This window comes from Centroberyx gerrardi, chromosome 10 (assembly GCF_048128805.1).
Source record: "Centroberyx gerrardi isolate f3 chromosome 10, fCenGer3.hap1.cur.20231027, whole genome shotgun sequence".
Taxonomy (NCBI): domain Eukaryota; kingdom Metazoa; phylum Chordata; class Actinopteri; order Beryciformes; family Berycidae; genus Centroberyx; species Centroberyx gerrardi.
This window is the reverse complement of record NC_136006.1, coordinates 28,209,499-28,220,529: the sequence shown is the minus strand read 5'-3', so window position 1 is coordinate 28,220,529 and position 11,031 is coordinate 28,209,499. Positions and strand designations below refer to the sequence as shown.

The 11,031-nt window shown below is 41.4% G+C and overlaps 1 protein-coding gene across 1 annotated transcript in view; it reads right to left on the bottom strand.

Annotated features, from left to right (window-relative positions):
• Positions 1 to 567: 567 nt before the first annotated feature.
• lrp1bb (low density lipoprotein receptor-related protein 1Bb) overlaps positions 568 to 11,031 on the bottom strand; it is a 252,324-nt gene continuing 241,860 nt past the window's right edge. Inside the window, exons 89-94 of the mRNA XM_078285934.1 lie at positions 9,169 to 9,282; positions 6,451 to 6,527; positions 4,857 to 4,947; positions 4,348 to 4,498; positions 2,859 to 2,933; positions 568 to 1,834 (exon numbers count right to left, since the gene is read on the bottom strand). Coding sequence (XP_078142060.1) covers positions 1,694 to 1,834; positions 2,859 to 2,933; positions 4,348 to 4,498; positions 4,857 to 4,947; positions 6,451 to 6,527; positions 9,169 to 9,282 — 649 coding nt within the window. The 3' untranslated portion in view covers positions 568 to 1,693. The remainder of the gene's footprint in view (positions 1,835 to 2,858; positions 2,934 to 4,347; positions 4,499 to 4,856; positions 4,948 to 6,450; positions 6,528 to 9,168; positions 9,283 to 11,031) is intronic.

Below are 11,031 nucleotides of genomic sequence, written 5' to 3'. Positions count from 1 at the left end.
GTGATGGGCCGGGAGGGCCGGCAGATCCGGCAGATAGCGCAGACAGCAGAGAAAGACGGAGAAAGGGCAGGAGCGCCGCCGCCTCCTCCGGTTGCCATGGTGAGGCGGGAGGTGAAGTGCCGAGGGATGGAGAGACAGCCATTGTGAGGAAAGTGAATAGAAACTGAATTATTATTCAGCGGGTGGCGCTGATGCCGTGTCCCCACCAGGTAATGAATGCTCTTGGCCTTCCTGCACACACTGGGAGGGCAATAATCCCCCATCATCTGCCCCCTTTACACAGCAGGTAAGATGCCTCACACTGTTGATTGACTTGTTAGGTCAGTGGCCATGTGAACCCTGAAAATATAACATCTCTGCCACTTTGATCACTGGCTGGACAGGCGGTTAGGGCTGTGCCTGCACTTTTCCAACACATCTATCATAGGTGGATAGTAAATTACATTTATTGTTGACACCTTATGACTAAACTGCTTTGAAGTACTACTGTACAATAGCAACTAGATCATGTTCAAGGTGTGTGGCGATCTGCCGCGGCCTAAATTCAACTGAAAGGGACACTTCAAGTGGAAATAAGCCCCCTTTATTCGATATCGATTTACATTTTATATAAAAATTACTTACATTTAATACATTTCTTCAAAATACAAGCAGCCAAACAACATACAAATCAAATACAAAATTATAAAATTTCTTATATTTATCGTCTTCCTTTTCCGAAGTAACAGATGTGTTTTTATAATAACTCTCTCGATAACCTTTTTGTGTAGCTGTGGTAAATCTCTTCCTCGTCTACATCCTTAAGCCGTCTGCTGACACACGAGACCTAGAAAAATATGGTATTCAGTATCTGTCGTTTCAGTGTACAGTACGGGATCTGGGATTGTGGATCTCAGAACATTCAAGGTGGGCTTCAATCTCTTTCACCAAAGCACAAGTTTGTACGGGGTTCTACTGTCGTAACAGAGCAGAACTGAAATCCGTGGAAATGGAAAACAGACGTAAAGGAACACAGAGAAGACCGTACACCTATGGAATTAGATACTACGTGGAGAAAGGAGCGTGTTGAGATGACGGCCTTCACCGGAAATCCAGTCGAGGTCGATCCATCGCGTCGTGTCCCGAGACTAAAAAAAACCGTAAAGACATCAAGCTCCACTGCTGTTGTGAAGCTATAATATGATCCGTACATCACGTGATGTGTGCAAATAAAAAAACAAAAAATTGCCTCTATCAGAAATAAACCACGTAACTATTCTCTAAGATACTTATATGTTGTTCAGAAAATTGAGCCAAACCTGCATTCCGTCACCTTGGCGTCACCTTCGTGTCCGTTCCGCTCGAACTAGAGACAGGTACAGGTACAGGTTTGAGCACTGCATCTTAAGGTTTAAACTGTGCACAAGTGTGGATTCTGGTGTTAATAAAGTTTTTTGTAACTCAGCAGCTTTTACTTCAATGTCATACGGTATATAGCGCTGTAAAACTAATGTTTGACAAACATTAGAAAGCAAACAGAGAACGAAAAAAAAAAAAAAAAAACTGTTCAGCACACAAACAAGGACATTATGCTGATGCTAAACCAATAAAACCTAACCAAGAGCCTGATAGGAAATAGAAAATTCTTGTTTCCTCCTTCGTTTTATACATTTGTACATTGTGGTAAAAAAGGAGTAGAAAGTGTAAAGTCAGGCTATGCGGCGGTTTCATGAATTGTCCCCTCTAGTTTCTTTGGGAGTAGCTCTCTCCTCTCGTCAATATTGATGACTGGCTTCCGACAGTTCTGTCCATCCATATAGATCTTTGCATACACTGGGTTGGAGTAGTTCATGGGCTGCGCAGGAGGAGAAAAGGAAGGAAGCAAGGAGAGGGAAGAGAAGAGACTTTAGTATTTGCCTAGATGACTTCAGAACAGTTATCATCTTAAGGGAAAGGTCGCTGCGATTATGTCTCGGCTGAGTGGGGAATGCTCTACACTCAGATGTTGAGAGAATAAACAGGCGAGTAAATCTGAGTTGTGCTACAGCTGAAGCAATGCAGAGGCAAGAAAAGGAAATGGCCCATGCATATTAGTGGAATTTATTACCCAGCAAGCATTTGACAAACGGCGACGTGCAGCAGGTGGTTTAACATGAACTGAATTTTCACTTCATGATTTCATGGCATGGTAAAAATAGGGACGGGACGATATAATGAAGTTCAATATATAATGTGACAAGATGTATCGCGGGGCAGAAAAATGAATCGCGATATAAGCTCCATGTTATTCTGCTGTAGTAATCACAAATGAGACGCTTGACCATCACAATTTCACAAGCTCTCCATCCAAATGATATTATTCACACTTTGGAATGCCATTTTTAAATTGTTGTTTACATTCTAGCAAGACAATGCCATCGCTAGAAAGATTTGTGTCTCAGAAATAAACAGAATTCTGCACAGTCAGACTTTGTTGTCATTGAAGGTTTATTTATTACATCATATCGTGGTTGTATTGAATCGTGAACCCCATATCGCATTGCATCTCGTACCGTGAGATAAGATTATCGTCCCATCCCTAGTAAAAAAAACATTAAAACATCTTTGGCAACTGTTTTGAACGAATTGGAAAGATATTTAGGTCCAGATTTTACAAAACGAGCAGTTATGGACGACTATGGACTTCATCTCAACTTTCATTTTGGTGCTAAATTTACACAGGTTTTTAGCGTTGGTACAGGCCATCGTATCAACGTCAAAATGTTTGCTAGGTAACTTCCCAGCGCACACTGCTATGTCCTGCATACCCTATGTAGGAGTACGTAGGCATTAACCTTGTCTTAATCAATTAAATATGGGGTAAAGTTTGGAAAATTCACCTGTCCAGGGATAACCTCCTTGGGCACAGCATGATTGCCTAAGGCGCGAGGGTCAGTGGATTTTACACACCAGCCCTGCAACAAAACAAGCACCGCCTCTGTTCATCATACCAAGGTAAATTTGACTACACCGAACAATGTCATGCACTGAATAATAAAACCGGTGATCCACATGTACACACACAGGCATTTACCATCGATCCGGTTGTCGGTTACATGACTAATCTTTAATAGGAAATGGAAACTGTACTAGTTTCAACAGTTTCAAATAGGGAAATCGGGCTGGAACACTTCCATTCACATGAGGAGGAGATAGTGGAATATGAGAAACTAGTTAAGATTCAAGCCGGCGAGTCTCTTGAAAATACAGCCAGATTGGACTGACAATAGCAGATGTCAAAGTTGGCAGGGCAAGAAGCAATAGCATTAGGCTTGAAGCTCCAGCGGGTGAGCTAAATAACAACATCAGTGAAGGTGTTATGATTCATTTGATATTGAGTGTTAGTGCGGGGCTGAGGTCTATGTACAGAATAAATCAGCAGCTAGATGAAACATCACCTTGTGGTTTACACAACGTACAAATCTTAATGTGATAGAACCTAGCTTATCCCAACTAGGTGCCACATCTGCCCAGTTACTGGAGCAAAAACAACCAAAAACATGCACACAGTATTCTATTAGTTGATGTTGGGCTGGTTGATGTCATTGCATTCTTGCATTTAAACACAATTAAGCCAAAAATTAGACAGCACTGGACATTAACGAAGGTACACAACAATTTCTCCAGTGTTAATAAGTGTTGTTTTTTCAGTGACAATTATTTGGACTTGACAAGTGTTGACTGGAGTGTTTGTTTGCTCATAGAGCTGATATGGCTCTGTCTTAAAAGTGTTATATTAACTCTGATGGGTGTGGACTGATAGAACTGTCATGTATCCACATCCTCAAGTGCTGATTTGAACACTTTCAGCGTCAAATTAACACTGATGATTTTGCTATGTATGCATACAGTATATATGTGTTCATTTTGAATACGCTTTGGCCCCTGCAGTGTATTGTATTTCAGTAATCCAAGCAAATGTTTGTATCCTGACATGAACAACCTTCACCTCCTAGAGTGGCTTGGCTAAAAAGGTTCTATTCTAGTAGTGGAAGGACAAACATAACATTTTTCAGGTGTGTCGCTGTGGGAAAAGAATTTGTCCTTTAGTTTCTCTACAAATGGCTTGACAGCATTGTGAACATTCCTCATTGAACCCAAGTGCCACTGCTATCTGCAAGAGCACAAATAACTAACAAATAATTTCTATGGAAACTGAAGGTATTATTTTTTCCTCCACACAATATGATAAGAGTCTGGGGATGGAAAAATAACTAACATTAGACTCAAATCATCAAGCTTGATTCCAGGACAGATGTAAAGATTCAGGTTGCTGTGAAAGTAGTGGCAGAGAGTTCTATCCTATCCTAATAAGCCAGAGGAACCAACCTTATGAGGGTCCAGTGTGAAGTTGGGTCTCAGCAGGCTGCCTGCGTCGGCGTGGTTGTCATGGTCCACTTCGTACATGTTGTACGACGGGTTGCCGATCTCCACGTTTATCCCTCCGTTCGTCATGGGCTGCCTCTGCACGCGTTTCCCCCTGGGGCGACGGGAGGTGGAGGACAGCCAGCCGTCATTACCGTGACACGCGCCGCGCCGCTCGGCCCGCCGCACGGCTCCACACAACAAATAACATCACACCAACTAGCGCGCCTGGAGTGCATAATTTGACTGAGCAGTCCATAAAGCTGAATTCTAATCAGAGGCCTACTGCAGAGGGCAATCATTCCACCCAATCTGTTCAAACTGACAACTTTTCATTTATACGGCAAAGATATCTATTGATCTTCAAAGCTGTGAAATGCAGCGTTGGATTTCTCAACATCTGCTGGCTGGCTAGCCTGTGTGCACGGTTTATTCAAGCTTTTTATGTTTTTTTTATTTATTTTTTTTCTTACCTCTGCCTCCGTCTGCAGATGAAAACGCCTGCCACCACCGTCACAATCAAGATGACCAGCAGGACCAGAGGCACAATGATAGCTATGCTCCCTAGGGCACAGACAGAGGAGAGACGGGGTGGAGAGATGAGTAGGGATGGGAGAGAGGTGAGATGGGGTCAGATATTGCTATGTGTAACCACAGCTGATGTGTAGATCTTGCAAAAAAGACCATATTTTAAAAAAAAAACACCGGGGCAGGCTGACTGCACACTTTTTCTCCGCGGATATAAATCTCCCTTTATTCTGACTGAAATGAACATTTTGGAACGGCATTTAAGATCCATTGTCTCTTTGAAGGCTTTCTGCTGAAACGGGTCGGTTTTTCTGTACCAATAAAGGCGCTTTCTTAGAGCATCCATCGACCTTGAGTAGCTTAATTTGTTCTACATTTTCTCCCTTTGCTCTGACAATCCTCTGCTGCTGGCCGATGATCAGCCACAGCGAAGCGGCTGGAGTTTCAATGCCTCACTGAAAAGTACATTGCTGGTAGTTGTTCCCCAACTGAATTTAAAACACCAGCCACAAGCTTCCTTTTCTAACCTCAAGGGTGCTGCTGCCCACAAGGTAGCTTTTCTGGCTCGGACTTGGATCCAGCTCTGAGGTGAGGCAATATGCTATGTGGGTTTTCATTTTAAGGGTTCCTGCACAGGTCTCGAAAGTCTAGACAAGTATGGAACATACTGTATATTTGGCCATTTCCAGGTCTGGCAAAGTGTGGCAATTAGACAAAAAGTTTGGAAAAGTATGAAGCAAAGGTTGTTCTGTACCAGTACACAAATGACCACACATTTCCAACAGTCATAGACCCACTGTCCTTTCACATGTTATATTTGTTGTAAAGATAATCTCAAGCTATAGAACGATGTGTCAAGCTACTATCAGGATGCATCATCTTTAGTTTCTTTATTGTCATTGTAACAAGTACAACAGAATTCTGTTTAGCAGCAATCTGTAAATAGTAGTGGTCAGCTAGTATAAATATACAATAAATAAGTCATAAACATGTATGATTAAAAATAAATTAAAGAAAGCACTAATAAGTTTTAAGTGATAAAAAGGTACTATTTAACCACTTAGGTAATTTTGAACACTAACAAAAATCTTTAAATCCAGTCTAGCAAATGAGGCCTGGTATTTGTTTCACAATTTCAAGGTTCAAATCTACTACAGCTTAGGATAAGAATAATGTTCTTCATAATGTTTTGCAAATAAATGTAGTTTAGTTAAAAGGGTATTGAATGAATGTGAAGTCCTCACAATACTGGACCCTGATTTGCCGCCAACACCAGCTCCTCTAATTCAAATGAGGTAAACGTGTTGACTGGAGGCTTTCAGTAATTGGATTTCAGTAATTGTTTAATGAAGGGGAGCCAATCAGGACCAAGTCCAGTTGTGATGCGTTTCCTAGAGTCTGAAACTGCCTGGGAAAAAGGAGTTTACATTTAACCATTCAAACAAAATCTAATTTTCAATGTCTCCATTAAACATCTTTGACCATATCTCCACATAAATACAGACAAATTTGAAATCCTGAGTAAGTGGCTGTACTCACCTCCACTGGTGTTGTCTGATCTGCTGCTCTTAGGGGCGGGCCTCTCACACTGTGTTCCTGCCCAATTGGCTGAACATCTGAAGGAGGTCAACAGAGAGAGTAAATCAACCACTGTTAGCGCTCTGCAGCCTTCTCCTAGCATCAAAGACTGCCGGGAAACCACCACACAACACAACACTGAACTGAACAGCACGACCATGGCTTACACGATGCATTACGATACAGACGTTTCAGTCTTTCTACAGAGTGCTTTGATCCAACACAAACAACATACCACCTGGAGGGAAATACACTAGATATTTACATGCTGTGTCCATAAACAGCTCGTGAACATTAACATGTTGAATATTCAGTGGGAGAAAAAAAACATGAAGACAGCAGGACAACAAGTCGTCATCTCATTTGCGTTCGAATGGGGTCCGATGGGTGTGATGTATGACCCTTGTTAGAGGAGGTGATATCCAATTTCACATGATTGACGCAGATGGGTCCGTAAAGCATGAATGATCTGGCGGGTGCAACTGGATGATGATAGAATGAAATTACTCTAAATTACATGCACTCTAAGAATCGGAACATCAGGCTATCATAAATAAGAATGCACCCCCATACATACGGGAAATGAATCACGCCCTCATAGAACGAAATGTCACAGCGAGAACCAGCATGAATTTTAATGGGCGACAGTGGGTAGCGGGGAGTCTCCTTTGGGAAGCGTAAACCACCAAAACAGCAATTCCTTAAGAAATTAACAAATAAATTCTCATCTTATCCTCTATTGTCGGTATTAATGTTGAGGAAAATAAACAACAACCACTGACAAGGTGTTACAGTATATCAACCTTTTTCAAGAAGCCGCGTACATCATCATCGATCAATAACTAACAAGGACCATATTCAACTTGCCATCATGCACAGGTTGCAGATGCAGACTGATGCCCACATCACAGTCTCACATCACACACACACAGTGTCACTTTTGAGTGTCCCCCCCGCTTCCTGCGTGCCAGGCAAGGGCTGAATGGGATGGGTGGATGGGTGGTAGTGAGGGGCAGTAAAGGTACAGAGTGGAGTCGTGCAGCAACTGATAATGTAATAATTGCCAGATCATGTAATAACTGGTCAAAATGTAACAAAAATGGTGCTCTAAATGCATCACAAATGTAATACAGCCTGTTAATGTAATAAATAGCCAGATAATGTTATAACATTACTTTATTACATTATTAGAAATTATTACATTAATTGGTGATTATTACTTTATAGGGGTTGTAACAACTGATGTGCTAATAATAGTACTGACTAATAATGTAATAACTTGAGTCATTACAGTCTTCTTAATCTTTTGAGTTATTTCATTATTAGTCAATATTATTACATCATCAGTTAAAGGATAAGTTTGCCAAATTTGGACCTATATATAATTTGTCTCTTACATACCTGCAGTACTTGGACCCACAGAGAATATTGACTCCAGAGTCAGCTGTCGGTTGAAATGGCTAACCTGTTGCTAGGCCTCTTACTGCTAACAATGAGTCCAAAAGTGGTTTGTGGGTCAGATTGTAAACAGTAGAGTTTGGTAGAAGACTATCAACTGAGTGGTGCAGTGCCACTACTTTCCAGGCTGTGAATATAAATATGTTGGTTGGTCGCCATATCGTTTTCACAGACTGGCTTTTTTGGAGATATTTTGACAAACCATGTTTGGACTCATTGTTAGCAGTAAGAGGCCTAGCAACAGGAATTTGCCGTTTCAACCGACAGCTAACTCAGGAGTCAATATTCTCTGCAGGTCCAAGTACTGCAGGTAAGTAAGAGACAACTTATATATCGGTCCAAAATCGCTGAACATATCGTTTAAACATATGCTACATCTCTAAGGCTGTGATCAAATAAGAGGCTTTTCCTCCTGCTCAAAAGCAAGGCGCAGCTGTGAGCGTTGCTGGTAACAGAGAGCAAGAGGTCAGAGAGCAAAACAGAATTTGACAACAATGCAAGCTAACTAATTAGACTTAGCTAGCTAACCTGAAGTAACAAAGGACATAACATTGAAAATATAAATGGATAAGAGAAAGTTTAGTGCTTGCTCTTGAAGAAGAGGATGAGGAGCCCATTCTGAGGTGGAGGATGCGGGAACATGACGTCCTCCAAGGGAGAATAGAGCATTGAGACTTTTAGCATCTCCTACAAGAGCTCTGCCTACAGCCTAGTGCCTCTTCCAAAGGGCTATTTTCACCTGACAGTGCAGCGGCTCGACCGGCTTGTTCAGCTTGTGAAACCGAGGATGCAATAATGTGCAGTGTGGTTAAAGATTTGACATGTTCAACTTGGAGCCCAGAGCAGCGCCACAAAACACATTCCGTCCAAAATGCCAAGGCACATAGGTTGGAGGAAACCAAATCAATGAAGATGACTGGAATAAAGGCGCAGACCTGTCCAAAAAGCATCCAATGTGATCATGACCTTATGAAGTAATAATCGCCGGTTAATGTTTTTGTTACATTGTCAACCCAGTAAAGGCTCATTTTCTTACATTTTGACAGGTCGTTGCATCATCCGGCAGTTATTACATTATCAGTTGCAACAAGGCGGAACTGTGACAAGAGGACCGTACACTGGTGTGGGGCTGAAATGGAGCCGGATGGAGTGGGGGTGAGGGTGTGGACGAAAGGGGGCGAGTGGGCTCTGGATGCAGCCGGAGAGTTGAGAGGGACCTACTTGCAGCGTGGTTTGTTAAGGGCTGTTATTGTGCACATCCCCTCATTCTGACAGAAGTAATCGCAGGGGTTGGCCAGCTCATCACAACGTTGGTTCTTGAACCCTGACGTGCAGCTGCAAAACATTGTGTTGGGAGTGATAAAAGGGCCCAGAGAATGTATATCGTTGCACTGTTGGCTCCTTGATGAATGGAGACTGACACACTGTTTGGTCCCTTTCAGCAGCTTCAGTAATAACTTGGAGTAAGCTGAAGTTGTGTCTGCATTAAGCAAATTACAGTCCTCCAAAACCCACACAAGCATCTCCACTGCAGGACTGTCTTAGCTGCCAAGTTATAGAGAACATCTGCAGGAGAATAATCTATTATAGCAGTTTCACATCTTAGATGTTGATTTCTTTGATAAATAAAGCATGTAATTGTAATGAGACAACCAATGCCGGAGATTTAAATTTATTTAAATATGAGTATATAATCTCAGATGTTTGTTTTCACAAAATTCCCAGGAGTTTAGCAAATGGCAGAAAAGTCATAAAAGTCATAAAATATGCATACAGTATCAAGATGTACATGTTTTGAAAAAAGGCATACATATATGCTGTAGAAGATATGTAGTGTATGCTATATCATGATGCACATGTTCAAAATATGATAAAAAGTATGTTCACATCTTTTTAATTTTTGCCTTAAAGTCAGACTCAGATGTAAAAATTGCTGTCTGCACATCAATGCAACTAGACATCCTGCCACATGCACTGAGAACTCACACTCAATCCTAGTGTGATGTTGAAGAACTGTCTCTCACAGCCTTGCACCTGAAGTGATATATATTGAATCAAGTGAAAAAAAAAATGTTCACACGCTCATGTCATTGCGCTACAGCCATCTGACATATCGGGTGATCTCAAAGGTCAAATTTTTATATTACCATATTAAAAACTGACAGCGACCTAAATCGCCGTGTAGCACGCCGTTTACCACAAATCCCGCCTCTGTTTGGCTGTTGAATGGATTCAACCAATCAGAAGTGGGAAGGGCTGCATGTAAACAGAACCCCCCTGAAAACTTACTGCTGTGGTAAAGTTGCTATTTAACTCCGAGTGTAAGTGGAGGATTGGTATAAAAAAAGAAGACGAATGTTTCGATAGTATAAACGAGGTGGCAGAATACGTTTTGGGACCCAAAACTCTGTCCAAAGTTATTGACATTTGTCAACATTGCAGCAAAATTCATAATGTTATTATAAAACCATGTTATACTATTGTGTTTGAGGAGATAGTGGGACCTGTCCAAACCGAGGGTCCACTCTATGACCTTATAAAATACCGTCGTGAAAAGAATACTTACACTTGTGAAAAGAATGGCAGAAACAGTTAAAGCGAGAGTTGAATCTTGGATTTAATATGGTAACATTAGAATCAGACTTGTGAGATTAGAGGTGAGCTGCTGGTTTCATGTCCATCCCTTTGACTAGCATGAGTTCTGTCGTGGTCAGATAACACATGCTTTTATCTATTTACTTATTTTCTGTATTTCATTTCATAGTTAGCTATGGCAGCCTTTTTTCTGCCTGCTCTTAAAGTGACCTGTTGATAACCTGAGTTGTGGTTTACTTGGTTACAGGCTCGTAAGGAAAATATTTTTGTTTCTTAACTGATCAGCACAGTTGCTGCAGTGGTTTGAGACTGATACTGTGGAGAGCTATTTTATCGCTGAAAAGTTTTTTCCAAGAGCATATTTTCTTTGCCGTCTGTGTGCGGTAGCTAGCAACTTGCTTAACTCACTCTCGCTAATTATCATTACAATTGAAACAGCTCTGCCCTGGAAGGTTTTGGTTTGGGGGTGGGCTTGATGAAATATACATT